This window comes from Corvus brachyrhynchos, unplaced genomic scaffold (assembly GCF_000691975.1).
Source record: "Corvus brachyrhynchos isolate BGI_N302 unplaced genomic scaffold, ASM69197v1 scaffold281, whole genome shotgun sequence".
Classification (NCBI taxonomy): Eukaryota; Metazoa; Chordata; class Aves; order Passeriformes; family Corvidae; genus Corvus; species Corvus brachyrhynchos.
In genome coordinates this window covers 2,005,359-2,021,968 of record NW_008236509.1, presented here as the reverse complement: position 1 = coordinate 2,021,968, position 16,610 = coordinate 2,005,359, and the positions used below count along the sequence as shown (strand labels likewise).

Sequence of the window (16,610 nt, the reverse complement as noted above, 5' to 3'; positions counted from 1 at the left end):
GAAATGACAGCTTGAAATTTCCACTGAATTTAGACAGAATCATATTCACAGAGGTTGACTGATCTGTCCCAATATATCCTAAAATCTAGAAATAGGATTATTCAGAAAAAAAATTATTATTTTATTTGAATGCCTTTTGAAATTTGTTGGGTATAAATAGGGGATGACTGCTTCTGTTGGACTAAAAATATCTGTATTGCAAGATTTTTAATGGCTAGGGTTTGTTTCACTGCTTGCTAGCCAAACTTCACCCAACAGACCAACTGTACATTACAATAATGCTTGAATATCTGAATAGTCATTTTAATAAAAACAGGAGAGTAAATCAGTATAGATTTTTTTTCGTATGGTGGCTCTTAGTGGAATCTTTTGGAGTCAGATGAATCCAAATAGTATAATTCATGCTTTTTGACTCCATAACTCCAATTGCATGTCTAGACACATAAATTGATCTCTGTTAGCTATTGACCTTACCCATTGTTGGCTAATTTAGGTATTTTATTCTGTATAAAACTTAGCAATCCAAATGTTAACTTGATAAACACAAGAAGGAAAAAAAAATACTTCAATCCTTGTTTCACATATGAACAGACAAAGCCACCACTATTATTTCTGTATTTTGCTTGTCTCTTTTTTTGGTGAGGTTTTTCAACATCAGAGATTTAGAGGGTAAGGCACAACCATTTGTTCCAGAAAAAACAAGTCACAGGCCTGCAATGTGGTACTGTCAGAATTTGGATGGAATCATTATACGTTTATCTTTGGTCTTACAGCCTCCCATACTGAACAACAATCATGCAACATATATGTAAAAATTCAACTTTATTCAAATTATTTTAGAACAATCTATGATTTCATTCAAAGTCAATATAAAAGTTTATGTTCAGTGGATCTATACTGAAAACCTTTGGAATACAAAGAGAAGCATAATTTTGTTTCCTTCTTTACTAGCCAGCCTACAAAGTGCAGTTACATCTTACAGCGTTACTGAAATTTTGGTTATTGTGGTCTAAAAAAATGTTACCCACTTAGTATTTTTTCCCTGCCAAAGTCAGATTATGCTACTAGCCTACTTGGTGGTGCTCAAACATTGGAATAGGTTGCGCGCTGAGGCTGGGGAGGTCACCATCTTTGGAGAAATTTCATCTGGGCACATTGTGGGCATCCCAGGTGAGGTGACCTTGCTTGGGCAGAGTGTTGAATTAAATGATCTGGAGGGTCCCTTCCCCAAGGGCTCTGTGATTCTGTTTAAGAGGAGAATCTGAAGACAAGGTAATTTATATTCCTGTCATACAATCTCTTGACATAAAAAGTGGGATTTTTCTTTTCTGTGTAACAGATCTACTTCAAATTGTAAGTAAAAAAATTTTAAAAGATTCATCATTCAGCAATGACCAAACTGAGTCTTTTTGATAAAAGGACTGAGGGGCTTTTTATGTCACTGATTGTAATAAAATCTGTCACAGACCGAAAGGCCACGTTAATCTCTCCAGACTTTGGTAACAACTGATGGTGTTATCCATAGGTAGAAAATTCTATTTCACTTGCTACTTCCACATCATTTTTAACCTTGTGATTGCTACCACATAAAACCCCAGAAAAAATTATGCTGATAAGCACAGTAGATAACTAAGGTGGAAGTCAGTAGAGTACCAGGGACTGAAACATGGAAACCTGGTCAAAAATTGATCGTGACATCAGAATATCTGTAAGACAATGCCTTGAGCAAGATACTCAGAGAGCCTGTGTCCTTTCTGGAAACGATAGCTGAGTTCTTGGTTGTTGGAACTGCATGGAAATAAGGGCAGTGCCTCCTGAGTCCTCTAACAATGAAGTCACGGTCTCAACAGACAAAGAATTAGAGGAAGCTACCAAGTCTCAAGAATATTTAAGCTGGGGCTGCCCTGAAGGTCTGTCCTCTTGTTTTCTGTTTGTCAAAAGGCCTCCTTTGCTAGTGTGGAACACATTGTCCAGCATCAATACGCTGTAATACTGTCCAAGTATTCTGACACGCTGGAATTTGGGAGCTCAGCTCTTAGCGCAGCCATGATGACAAAGGTGGAATTAAGACATTTTGACTTGGATTCATATCACCCCCTCAAGACGCTTGGCTGGCATCATGGCATTCACAGAGGGAATTTAGAAGCAGCTGGATTTCTGAGGAACACATTTCTGTGCTGTGGATCTCATTTCTGTGAGGACAAAAAAGTAGACTTACCCTGCTCTCATTACAAAGCAGAGGAAATCACTGGCATCAGATGAGTACTGCTACCACAGGAGAATACAGATAAACAGGCTTAGAAAAACTGAGACATCTGGAAAGATGGAGTAAAAATTATACAGAAAATACAGTATGTAACAGTACAAGTGGCTAATGGAAAAGCAGCTCCAGGATGCAGCCAAAAATCTCTTCACGTGGGACTGCTCACCTCAGCTATTCACAATGGATCTGCACTGTTGAAAATTGCCAGCCAGGCATGCAGGATGTGAAAATTACTGTCTGATGAAAGGGAACAGCTTAGAGCACTACCCTTTAGTCCTGCTGTCTTGCACAGAAGTAAGACAGATACGTGATGGTCCCTTTTCCCCCCACAGAAATAAAACTGCCATATAAAAACTTCTTCCTGACACAAGGAAGAAGTAAGACCAAGATGGTGGATAAACAATCCCCTCTCAAGCTGTGACCTGCACTGTTTAGTACCCAGCTTCTCTGGAAGCAAGCTGTGAGATAATGCTGTTATATTATCAAATTCAGAGGTGTGTTATTAAAGCCCCCCAAACTCTCCAAATGAGAAACAGTTCATATTGCCCTCGGTTTTTTTCTCATGGTGTCTGTTCTCTAGAAAACTTCCTCTGCTAAAGTCATCTTCAGGGTAGGGTAGGGTAGGGTAGGGGACTGCTGGTCTGCTTTTCCAATTGTTTCCCACCTTCTTATTCACACACCCTTAGCATTGGGCAGTCTTCTGTTTTCACCTTGTAATCTGCTGGCTGGTTCTGACAATTCCAAATTTCTTATTTCTTTTAATGCTGGATCATTTACTTTAATCAGTTCTTTTTAAAAAATGGCCTTTTTGCAGACCTCTGAAGTATTTCTTGCTTCTTCTCCAGGGAAGCCAGGACAAATTGCTTTATTCTGAAGGTGTTCTTTCAATATTGCATCCTTGATCCTCAGCTTTTTAATCAAGGAGAGGTTGTGCTCTGCCTCCACTGCCAGATTTGTTTACCAATAAATATTCAAAAATTATCAAGAACTACCATTCTACTTTCTCCCAGATTTCCTTTTATGCATGGGAGGAATTTCTTTAATTAATTTCAGCTCTGAAACTCTTTGCTGTAATTCCAAGCAGCTGCTGTGCTGTCCCCACTGTTAATGAGCTTTGTCTTCATACGACTTGGAGAAGGACAGAAAGGGCCGTGCTGGCTAAAATTGTTTGAAATTGGTTTTCAGCATGCAAAATAAACTGGACAGCCCCTGTGTGAAATGGATTGCAGTGTCACTCCCCCCACTGTGGAAATCTAATCTGTCTAGCTGGTGAGAATGAGACACATCAGGGGCAGAAGGTATTGACTTCTCCACTTTTTTAAAAAAACGTTTTTTTTATTTTCAAATGGACTGGGGCTGTTTCATTTGAATTGTCATTCTTAAATAATTGTCTTAGTAGAAGCAGTACATTTCAGCCTCCTGCCATCCTTTGAAAATTCAGCCTGGCTGTTTGCTTAGAGAGATGCAGCCTGACACTCTGAATCTACACACAGTGTGAAAAATTGCTTTGATCAGCTTGTGTTTATAATTTAAGGCAGTAAAATGGAATTCTCACTAATTGTGTTTAAGGCACGATGTATTGTGTAATCCACAGAGAGATTCATTTCAAAAACACTGTAACCACAAAAACAGCTGTTCTACTGAGTCATTTTCCCAACGTGCAACTTAAAGCAAAACAGAGCAAAATCCACTCCCAGTTGTAGCTTATTTGTGTTGATGGAGTAGGATAATGCTGGAAATGTGGGGAGAAACAACAGAAAACTCATCTCCACATTCCTTTTTATACCAGAAATTTGGAAACAGAAAAGAAAAAGCCTTTGGAGTTAAAAAAACCCAGAAGAATCTCAGTTTTGAAGAGATACTGGTATCCTAATTAAATTACAAAGAGCAAGCCATGCATTGATAGTCAAAAATAATTTGCAAAGATAGGAGTGAGTCTAAAATTAGATGGAATTGAATTAAAATAATAAACCAAGATACATCAGTGAAAAAAATTTGTGTCATGGATGGGCTTGTGTGCATATTTTCATGGTGTTTAAGTCTAATACAGGCTCTGGAAGAGAAGCTAGTAAGAACTGGTAAAGCAGGTGGAGGAAACTGCACTAAATGAAATTAAAAAGAAAAATGTACTGCAGGCACAGCTCTTTCATCAGTAGGAAGTTGAGTAAGCAAGTGAGCAGCCCTTTTCATATTTAGGATGACCTTTCATCCCACCCAGCTTTTGGAGGGAAATTATAAGCTGGGTTCAAGTCTTATACTGAATTCCTAAGCTAAGTTCTATCGAGGTAGCCTTATGCTATATATTCCAAACAATTTTTTGTCCCTGGGGGAAAAAAAAGTTAGAACTTTTAATAAGTTTATATTTGGTGATGGTTGCAGGGACTGGAATGTGATTTTTGTGGCTCTGCAATCCAGAGGTGTTTGCCTCCCATATTGATGCCCTGGAGATGCAGCACTCGAGGAGCACAGAGGGTGACATGGATGTGTTTCTCTCGTTTGCAGATATCTCAATAAGCTTGCTCTCCTTAGTTGTCACGGCCTGTGGTCTTGCTCTGTTTGGCGTGTCCCTGTTCGTGTCCTGGAAGCTGTGCTGGATCCCCTGGCGGGAGCGGGGTTTGCCCTTCGGGAGCAAGGACAGCAAGCAGGAGCCACTGCACTACACGGACACGGAGCCCCATGACCGTGACTACAGTGAGGATTACCTGGGCCAGCCTGCCGCCTATCCCGAGGCCTCCTCCATGAAGATCAGCCACACCTCCCCTGATCTTCCATTAGACACCCAGGCAGGAGCGAAGGAGAACTGCGTGCCCAATGTGCGAATGCAGCGGCAGATCACTGAGCCGACCTCGTCTGCCCGGTCAGTAGCTCCAGTTTCTCTCTGTTATTAATGAATGCAAGCACAGTCCAAGAAGTGCAGCTTGATTATACAGCACACTGATCTAAAAAAAATGTATCATTTTCTTGCCATGTTCCTTTAAAAAAAAGAAAAAAAAGACACAAATTTACTCATTGACATGCACAAACCTCGTAGGTTGAAGGGACAGGATCACAATCCTATTCCACTCTTCTCTCAACTACTGTCTCTTTGGTGCTCTTCCCTCAGAAGCAGAATAACATAGAGTCCTGTGTCCCTTAAAAGCACCAGAACAGCCTAGATTTAGCTTGTAAAGTATATTCATTTGCACTTAGCACTGGTGCAGAACACTCAGTAATATCTCCTCAAAGATTTTTAAAACAACCAAAGAAGAAAAGTAGGGCAAGCTAATGAAACACTTGCAAGAGTTAGAAATAGGATTAAAAATTGTAGATTTTAGCCACAGTCATGACTGTGGGGGGAAAGTGACTGAACAAGAGTCAGTGAAGTCTCCAGGGGAACTGGAGAACCGGTACATGAGGGAAGAGGAAAGGGTGAGGGCGAGAGTGTGTGCAGGGGCAGGTGATAGAAGGATTATGTTTCGTACAGCAATAAGGATCAGCATGTGAAGAGCCATGAAATATCTGAGTCAAAGCAGATGCATTTCAGTTGGAGAAGGTACAGCACTAGTGCAGTGGCTGTTTGCTAGCCTCTTCTTTTTATTCCTCCACAGGATATTCTGCACCTCTCACTGCCACAAGGAGCTTAAGGGTTGAATTTTTTTTTTTTTTTTGGTGACATGACAATATTTTATCGTGGAAATGACTAGTGTACAGCCATAAGATTATGTATTTATTATGCAACAAGAGAAAAAAAAAAATTGGGATAGCACATAAGAAGAGGCTGTTCCTGCTTTAAGCATGGGTAAACAGATATTTACAGGGAATGAATGAACAATTATAGCAGAGGAACTATTGCTGATTAGATTCAGTATAAATAGCTTTGGATTAATCCTGTGGTGGCATTTTCCACGTGCTCTTTCTGTGTTCAACCTGAGCTCCTGGTACTCCAGTACTCTGAGTGATTGCTGCATATGAATAGGACAGTAAAATAGAACTCATAGAAGATTAGGATTTTACCTAATCCAACTTTCACTTTCACATCCCGCTACCTGAACAGGGATTGAAAATTTGATTTTTTGTTACCACCTACAAAGGAGAAATTTCAGTCACAGTAAGTGTGAATTAATAAATTTCACTGGACCAAAGCTAAAAGCAACTTCTTATCCTCAACTAATGAAAGTAAAGGAGCTTTTCAGCCAAAGTGCTGCCGAGTTTATTTCATCAGTTATGAGAGAAAAAAGGAAAACAGTTGTTGGGGTGGTCAGCAAACCATTTCAGACCAGCTTGAGACACGGGAACAGAAAATGATGTGGCATTAGCAGTGTGATGCAGAAGGTCAGCTCTCCCAACTGTTGCATTCATCCCTTTGTTAAAAATCTGACCCCATTGTACGTTGCAGAAATAATGTCAGATGCAAACAGGATCTTTAGTGTGCATGCACAGATCCTTATCCCCCCTCAGCACAGCCTGTTTCAACTCTTTCCTTCTCACTTTAAGGCACAATTCAATCCAGAGACAGCTCAACCTGTCCAACCCTGACTTCAACATCCAGCAGGTCCAGAAGCAGGAGCAGCTGACGGGCATTGGCCGCATTAAGCCAGAGCTGTACAAGCAGAGGTCACTGGACACTGACGATGGCCGGAGGAGTAACAGCAAGGCCTGTGGAAAACTCAACTTTATCCTCAAGTATGACTGTGATTTAGAGCAGCTGATAGTGAAGATTCACAAGGCCATTAACCTGCCAGCAAAGGACTTCTCTGGAACTTCAGATCCGTACGTGAAGATCTATCTGCTTCCCGACAGGAAAACAAAACACCAGACTAAAGTGCACAGAAAGACCCTAAATCCAGTATTTGATGAAGTTTTTTTATTTACTGTCCCATACAATGATCTCAACACAAGGAAACTCCATTTCTCTGTGTATGACTTTGACAGATTCTCCAGGCACGACTTGATTGGCCAAGTGGTAGTGGATAATTTTTTAGATTTGGCAGATTTTCCCAGGGAATGTAATATTTGGAAGGATATTGAATATGTCACCAATGTAAGTATTATAATTTTTCTTCTTGAATTTTATTTGTTCTGACTTCATTTCCCTAATCTGATTATAACTGAAATTGTCTGTTGAATTTGTGAAGGAAAATACTCTATTCTCTCTCTTTCTCAAGCTTTGACCTTAATCCAGGGAAATTGACAGTACATTTTCAGTTCTCATTTCTTGTTCTTTGGATATATTAAAGAAAGTTTTATGTAGGAGACAGTGGGTTTAGTCATTGCCCTGCTGATAGGGTAGAAATGCTGGAGAATGTTTTAATCTTACTTAATCTGAAATTTACTTAAGGAAATACTACTTTTCTTATTTTGCCTGTCTTCCTGTTTTGCATGATTTTTTATGTAACTTACAGCACACTAATCAGCCAGAACTGCAGATTCAACATTTCTTATGTAGTGATCTTCAGTTCTTCAAAAGACTGTTCTCATAAAGTCAGAAAACCCCACAGCTATAATCCAGCCAAACAGAGTTCAGACAATGCTGTTCCATGAAAGCTGTGAAACACTGAATTGGTTTAACTCTTTGTTTGGCATCACTCTGTTCCTGGGGAAACAGGGAATGTATTTTTAAAAGTGTATTTCTGTTATCCCAAAGTCTCTGTTATCAAATTCTGTGCAGGAGTCCAAACAGTGATTAGGTATGAAATCATGGAAATTACTTCCACAAAAGAAGGAGCTTTCTACTCAGAGCAGGAGCCAACCTTCTTGTAATGCCATTAGAGATGAATCCCAAGCATCCTCTGGAGGACAGACCTTCAGTGAGAATGATACATTACAGAAATCCACAGAGGTGAAGGCACCAGTGCCAAGTGTCAGTAAATATTTCATTTGCTAATGTCAAACCATACTCCAGTGGAGTGCACATTTTAGAGTCAAATAAACCAGGCATCATTAGCAGTAAGATCAAAGGGTAAGTTTGTTAGACCTCAGTTCAGGAAAGCGCTGAAACTGAGAATAAGAAGCCAATGAAAAGTAAAGGATGTTGAGACAAATAACTTGACCCTCACACCTCTGTGGTCTGGTAGCATGTCCATATTACAGACCAAACTGATTAAATCCTTTTTTTGTTTCTTTGAAAATTCTTTATGAAAATTTGTATTTTCCTGGTTTTAAGGTGAATTCTCTGCACAATCCTGTTCCACACAAGGATGGAAGTGCAGCAGCAGCACAAGCAGTTCCTCACTCAGGGTACAGGCAGGGCACGGACACTTGGTGTCGGGGAGGATAAACCTAGCTTTTGTAGAAGAAGTTACTGCTTTTCAGCTGCAAGGGAAAAGTCAGGCTGTGACAGAGCAGCTGACGGTCATTCCAAGTGAAAGGCTGCCTTCATACAGCATTAAGTGTCCCAAGATCAGCTTCATTTTTTACAGTCAACTGAAAGTGGAATGTGCATGCACACTGGGGCTACTTTGGTAGGAACGAGTCCTTTTTTCCTGCTTTAACTTAGGCAGAAGATTGGCTCTGGTATTTTCTTTCGAACCACTTCTTCCAAATTTCAAAAGTGATGCAGCATATCATTTGTATTCAGATTTTCTGTAATATCTGAAATTAAATTCAGGACTGAAACATGAGTCATTTATTAATTCCTCCTGATACCAGTTCTCCTGTGAAGTGTAACCCTGTTTATCCAAACAGAACACACGACCTGCCATCTAGACTTGTCAATGGCTTTCCAGCTAACAGAGGTCTTTTCAAAGCAAGTGACTCATGGTACATAGGAGACACATCCAATTTTGGGTAATGTGAGTTCTGAGATAAGAGTATCAGGTAAATGGAAGCGTGGAGTACTCAGCTTACCCATTAACATTTCCAAAATTTCAAAGGTTAGAATTCATTCCATGAGGTTCTGAGAAATACTCCATGCATCATTTAAGAAACAAAGTTTCTGCCCATTTTCTTGTCTGTGTAGCTGAGATATCTCTCAGTCTGACAGCAGAAGCTGGATCCTAAACCAGGGCAACCCACTGACACTGCTGCAGTGAATACTCCTGTGCCCAGCAGGCAGCATTAGTGAAACTCAGAAATAATTTTTGGCAAAGTGTTGAGCCCCATTGGGCAGTTTATGATTGGAAACCAAAACTGTATCGGCTGTAATAGGTTTTCAATAATTTATCTTTGAACGTTGTCTTGTTTCAAATAATAATTAGAGAACAGAAGAATGCTGGGCAAAGTTACTGAAGGGAATTCATTTTACGTAGGTCAACAAAAAGTGCACACAGGAAGGATAAACCTTGGAATTGAATGAGAAAAAGGGAAGCTCCACACAAACTACACATGACAAGTTTGCCATACTTCTGAAGAGTGCAATTCATTTTAATTCCTTGTGCATCTTATTACACTGCCTAACCAGTGAGCCCAAAGGCCTTTATTTTACATTCTTCATTTTATTATGTTCTAATCCAATTTGACACAGCAATATAAAAGAATGTATCAAATCCTTCTCTGCCCAGTAAAATGTCCTACTTAAGTGAGCACTGCAGATTATGCCTGAAATGTCAGCTTTACTGCAAACAATGCCATTAAACTGACCTATTATGTCATGTGCTTTCTTCTGTTTTCTAATAACACTGGAAGATTTTTTTATCCTAAACCAGCAGTTTTTATTCTTTGGACTATGACATCTTTTACCATCCCAGAGTTTGAAATTATTTCTTAACACAGACGCATATCAGCATAAAAATTTTTTACATGCTTAAAAGCAGTCTGGTGCCAAACATGAATCTCCAGTATCAAAATGACTCTTCTTCTAATCCCAGGTCCTCTGAGCATAACATCTCCCTCCTGTAACTGACATTTTTTCCAAGCAGAAAAAAGACAGCAGTGGGCTGTATAATGGTAGAGATAATTAAGTAGATCAACTTTAGCATGAGCATGAAATGAACTAGATAAGCTTTTTTTTATATGCATGTACTAGTCAGATTACACTGGTTTCTGGCTTATCAAGAAAAAAAAGATGCTTTTTATTTTTAGCCTGGGTTTCTCTTGTTGGCATGTTTTGTTTAGTAGCATCTAAAACATAATCAGGGTTTGGGGTGGGGGTTTTTGGTTGTATTTGTTCACAGACTGATGGCATGTTTGGAGAGGAAAAAAAAGTGGTTGATATTTCCTTGGTTGCCATCTTCAAACTCAAATGTGATCAAGCAAAGACACATGGCTTTGTCACAGGATAAAATGAAAAACCATGAAAGAAGAAGGTGTCAGATATGAAACAGGAAGGTGTCAGATGGTGCATTTCAGAGAAAGGAAAACCTTCTCTTTCAGAAGGTGCCAAGTATCCCCTTGTATAACTTGCTGTGCCCCTAGACAGGAAAATCCGTTGTCAAGAATTGCTTGTTAAACATCACTGGGCTGATGCAGGGTACAGAGAGAATTTCTGCCAGCTGGAAATCCAGCTCTGGTACCTCCTGGCTCTTTGGATTCTCAAAGTGCTCAGCCACTGCCACTTGATAACCAGGTAAACTTTCCAGAGAGGACAAGTATTTAAAAAGTGACCTCAACTTAGAGGAGGTGGGTAATTGTAGTAAGAAAGGCATTTAGAAGGCAGTTTGTGGCTTTGGTCTTACAGTATATATAGTTTCTGCCACTGATGCTCTTTTTTTCAGTTGTCAAATATAGTTACATTTAATATCTAGGCATGGAACAACAAAAACTGCTCTTTTTTCTGAATGTTTGAGCTCAGACATACACTTAAAAAAAATCCTATTCCTAGCACTCCATTGGCACCTTTCTCTCATCTCAAAACAACCAATATATCAGGGTACAAAATGGGGTTGGAAATATAGAAGGGAAATATTTCTGAATCTGAGAGAGAAGAGAGTACAGAAATAAGACCCTGGGTAATACACATAGAATGTACATAGAATTTGAGAAGTAACATGGCACAGACTTTAAGGAATGTGTTTACTAAAACCCAAAAGAGAGTTATGGATAGTTCAAAGCTATAAAGAGACATGAGCTGTATATCAAGTTGTTCTCTTTGACATCCAGAAAGAGCCAGCATATGCCAGAAATTTCAAAGCCAAGAAATTGATTTCTTCTGTTTGTAAGACTCTTCAAGCTCTGTTAGGGTATGGGTGTCAAAAATGCAACAGATAATGCTGAATTCCTTTTGCACAGATCCAGAAAATAAAAGCATATTGAAAGAAAAAATTATTTAAGATGCATGTTCATATGCATGTTAGTGTTTTGACAAAGTGAGAGTTAAAAAGTGGGGTGGTTATAAGTATTTGAAATTCTTCGTTCTAAAAATGCTAATTGTTCACTGCTGTTGTTCTTGAGTTTGCCTGAGCAAGAAAGATTTGAGAATTTGTATTTTTAGGCATTTATGTTGTATAACTGAGATGCAACTGGAATCATAACATCACCAGAAGGAAGTTTCAAGTTCCCTGTTTCAGAGATGTTAATGCCAACCACAGTATGTGTGGAAGAAAGACGAAAAGAGGCTAAATTTTTCAGTCAGTTGTTCATGGAAAGCATAATAAAAGTATAAAATACTGAAATCTGATCCAACTGAAAAAAAACTTCCTCAAAGGTTGCATTGCTCAGGTCCGTTCCTGCTAAGAGCTGTGAGCAGTTCAGTGTCTGCCAAATGTGCATAAAGAGGTGCAGGTCATAAGGCTTAGGGCTTAAGCCCTCAAAAGTCGAGGAAAATAAACATCCTTCTTTGAAAGAAATAGGTCAATACTGCCCGTAGCTCACCTACAGCACAACAGGCTTGGACAACAAGGATGTAACTTCCTCAAGACATGGCACTACTGATGGCCCAAGTGAGAGCAGGTCCAGGATCTGCAGATTCCTGGCAGCAGCCTTAATCCGCTCCGTTTGCTCTGCTTATCTCCTTCGACAGTGTGCAGACTCTGGAGCTGGCAGGAAGTCAGCTAAGTCCACCTACTCCAGTTCTAAAAACTGTTTAGCTTGTCAAGATATTTTAGCTAGTATTTCTGAAATCCCTGTTCTGGCAACTTGCAGGGTTTAGAGAAGTGATGGCATTGAGCAAGAGCTCAGAAAAGCCTTTAAAATATTTACAATGGTTAACAAAATTTTTGAGTTGACAGTTTGAGGAGGAACAGAAACAAACCAAGTCTCTGGCTCTGTGTACAAATTCAAATCCAAGGCATCAATGTTGAGTGCCATATCTACTTCTTTTGTGTCAGTAAAAGGGAAACAAAAGTTGTTTTGTTTTGTTTTTTAATACAGAAAACCTATCCTGTATTGACCTGGTGTTCTCCTTCTTTAAAGCAAGTAGGCTTTGGCACCAGGGAAGCAACCAGTTATGGATGTGGAGATGGACCTATTTAATGGATTTGCAAATGCAAGTCTCTTTACAAGAGACAGATTTGCAAACCCAGGAGTCTTGCCTGTTTTAAAACATGGCAAAAGCTTACGAGCAAAAGTAACTATTTCATGGCTATTTAAAGGCAGTAAACACAAGGGATAAGATTCAAAAAAAAAAAAAAAAAAGAAAATCACAATCAAACCCAGAAGTACTCAAAAAAAACCCAAAACCAGAAAGCAAAATTGCCTTTGAGAGGCAGATCAGTGGATATTCATCTTCTCCTGAGTCACAAGGTCACCCTTTGTTGCATGATTTTTTTCTGTCTATTCTTAATCAACTGCACAGAAAAAAATGAAAGTGCATGTGTAATGAATCATTTCATAGCCAAAAGATGCTGGAAAGTCATAGATCTTTAATCCTTCAGATTCCTAAGGGTCACCACAGTAAGGATGAAACAGAAATTAATTAGGCTTCAGCATCAGCACAACAGGTACAGTACTCAGTCTACAGTGGAGAACAGCTGCTGTGTTTTTCTTTTTAAACATCTTCTTAACCACCTATTTAAATGCATTAATTTTCAACACTGGGCTTTTCCGTTTGTCTTCTGGGTTTTTTTTCTTTCTTAATTTAATGATTGTAATAATTACTTTGTAGGGGAAGATTTGTCAGGCACGCCATACATTTAAATGATACGAGGTCAGCACTCAGCATGGCTAAACAAAGGACAGACACGATTATGTACAATGACACAGGGTAGAGATAAAATATTAACAAGTTTTCAGAAAACTAAAAGCAGCATATGCCTAGTTCTGCTTGAGAACTGGATAATGGTGAGAATAATGAACAACAAAACTTGGGAAGGGTCAGAAGTAAAAAAAAAAAGTCAAATGCCTTGGAGAGCAGTGGTTTGAGATGCAGCTCTGTGGGTCCCAAGGCCGTGGTCCGAGCACTGCATGCTTGGCTGTAAAAGGAACAATGACTATTCCATGCAAGGGATTACCCAACAGCCTTGTAATTCCACAGGCACAGCCAGAAACAGGATGGATCTTGTAATATCACTGAGGCTTCAGCTACCATTTACTGGGGGTTTGGGAGCAGTTTAAGGAAATAATAATTCAGAGAGTTGTGTCTGTGTCTGTGTGTGTGTGCACCATGTGAAGTTTACAGAGCCCGGGAGCATGGCCATCAGAATTTCTGAGGGAGCTTTTTCACTATGGATATTTCTCTACAAAAAAAACCCTATACATACAACCAACCAAGAAAACAAAAGAAACTAAAGCAGACAAAAGAATAAAAATGAAACCTATGTAGTAGAAATGGCATCATTCCAGTTAAAAAATTTAATAGAAGATATTTCAAAGTTAGCATTTTGAGAAAACCGAAATTTCAAAGTAAGATACTTTGATTTCTCATTTGGACTGCATTTCTATGACTCTATTTTAAAATATTTTGAAAGCAAATTGTTTCAAGTCAAGTGATGGATATTCTGCTTCAATATGGAAATAACAGAAAATTCCTTAGCAAATTAGAATCCTGCTTTCTAAACTGATACTTTCCCTGCCCATCAGTGCTGCATCTTGAGTTCTCCATGGTCACTGTATCCTCCATGTTTCCCTGGTACAACAGCCCCAGAACAGCAGTAGTGTGTGAAGAACATTTTCCTCCACACATTAGCTGCATGCTGAAAAAGGTTAGACACAACCCTAAATTCCTGCCTCCTGGTTAGTGGAAGTGTCTGTAAGTGTCCCTGTTCCACACGTCCCCCTTCTCCTTTCTTCTCACCCTCCTCTGCCAATCCTTTTTTTCCCAGAAATCTCTCTCAAACAAGGCTCTGGGAGAGAAAAAGTTCACAGTGACACTGACTGCATATAAACCAAAGTCAAAATGTGATCCCGGTCAGCCAAGCCTGTCCTTCAATTACACCGTCCAAAATTGTCAGTAGGAGCTGCAAATACAAAAAGAAATCTGGCTCCAGTATTTTACAATTCCTAGGCAGCAATTCTTGAAGACGAGCAAAGAGCATTCGCACAGCGCTAAGACTAAAATAGCTGTATTAAAGGGATCTTGGTTGTAACCATTCTGCACATAATTCAGGATTAGACTGTGCCATAGCCTTTTTTCTACAGGGTTATATAACTTTCAATTTAAACATGTATTTAGCCAGGCAGGGGAAAAAAAAATGGCTTCAAACACGCATTTAATTATTGAACAGTTTTGGGAATGCTTACTCTGTCTTTTTTTTTCTAGCAGAGGTCACAGAAAGCATTTCAATAGCTTATGGATTTATCAAAATTTCTGCAAAATCCTACTCTTTAAATTAAGTTTCAATATTTGGAGCCAAACTTGAAAGTATTCTTCCCGCTGAACATACTGTGCTTATGTGAAAAGCCTCAAGCCATTTTTAGCCCTTAATCCCCACTAGATATCACAGCCATCTTTCTCCTTTCTCTACCAAACAGGGTATTTCAGAGTTCTACATTTTCCCTCTCTGTGCAGTCTGTTTACCCAGTTCTCATGTTCTTTTCCCAGGGCCTTTTATTTAACAGTAAGTGGACTTTTTTATTACAATTTCCTTAGGGATTCACTGTAACTGTGCCCCGAACTCGCAGCAGGATATCCTGGTTATTGGGGCAGGGGATAGCAGAGCTGTTCGGGAAGCATCTCCAGCACACCATTATCTGACAGGCTGGCATCCTAACACAAGCTAAAATGTGGATGTGCTGGGGTACAGTCCTGAATTCATCTTCCCTGGTACACCTGGGACCCAGGTAAACAGGTAGGAAAGAAAGTGCCACCACACACAGGCTCTTTTCTCAGCAAAAGATTTGTCTGGCCCCCTTCAGAGTCTTGTTAGAGGATGTCACCTGTCTCACACTTTAACCCTTCAGGAGTCCAGGATCTGTAATAGAGGACAAGATATCATCTGGACAGAAGGGAAGAAATGCTGGATTGTAACTGGTGCTAGGAGGCATGGGGTTTGTGCTTACAGGCTAAGTTATAGAGCTTGCCAAAATTAAGGCTATACCATTTGCTAAATAATCACACAAGGGCTGTCTTCAGACCTCCCCACTGCCTTTGTGGGGGGAAAGCATTAGAGCTAGCTGCAGCTGAACTGGGAGCTGACTTGTGGAGAAGGACATATTTTTCCCACAGTACATATCTGTATTTGTATCTGTAGCTTTTCTAGATTTTCTTCTCGTCCAGGAAACTTCGAACTGACATAAAATGACAGTGGAAACTTCAAAGGACACACAAACCATTTTTTCTAAGATTTATTGCAAGATTAGCTCGGTTGGTTTGAGCATGGTGCTGATAGTGCCAAGGTTGTGGGTTCTGTCCCTATAAGGGCTATTCACGTAAGAGTTGGGCTGGATGATCCTTGTGGGTTCCTTCCAACTCAGAATATTCTGTCATGCTGTGAAGTATAATTCCAGATATTGTGGAGGCCCTGTTTGTCCCTGGGTGGTCTTGGAGGTTGAGGTATGTGACAGCTTTTCTGTGTTCAGTCACAGCCCCCCCGAGCACGAGGGCCGCTGCTGAGGCTCTGTAGTGAACCTTGCTCATGTCATTGCAGAAAGATCCATAGCTCTGCTCCTCCATTCTTTCACTTTGTGAAAAATAGGCAGCCAGACCATCCAGGGGAAGAGGGGCAGAAAGGCATCACTCTTTCATGCTAAGTGAGCTGTTTCTCTGAGAGCAGAACTAAAGAAACAATGGCAAAACTGAGGACCTGACTGAAAGCTTTTTCAACAAGATTTATCAGCCCCAAGTTTATGACATCTTTGCAGCAGAGAACTTCATTTTAACTCACTGTTGTATTTCATTTCCCATCATGTATGCTCATTTCTCTAAGTATTCTGAATATATGTGTGTCAGGAACAACATATAAAGTACAGTGTTTCCTGAAAAAATTCCAACAGGCCACAGCAGCATCACTTTGTGTTTGACTGGGGAAGATTAAATGACAGACACAGAAATCTCCGAATTCTGCACTGGTTGTCAGAAACACTGAAAGGCAATGCACACTCAGTGCACACTCCAGTT

The 16,610-nt window shown here is 39.8% G+C and overlaps 1 protein-coding gene across 2 annotated transcripts in view; it reads left to right on the top strand.

The window, feature by feature from the left end:
• The first annotated feature begins 4,725 nt into the window (after nt 1–4,725).
• SYT9 (synaptotagmin 9) overlaps nt 4,726–16,610 on the top strand; it is a 37,491-nt gene continuing 25,606 nt past the window's right edge. For both annotated transcript variants that reach the window (XM_008644097.2, XM_017726343.1), the window contains exons 1-2: nt 4,726–5,120; nt 6,737–7,283. In XM_008644097.2, the coding sequence (XP_008642319.1) occupies nt 4,741–5,120; nt 6,737–7,283 (927 nt within the window). In that variant the 5' untranslated portion in view covers nt 4,726–4,740. The remainder of the gene's footprint in view (nt 5,121–6,736; nt 7,284–16,610) is intronic.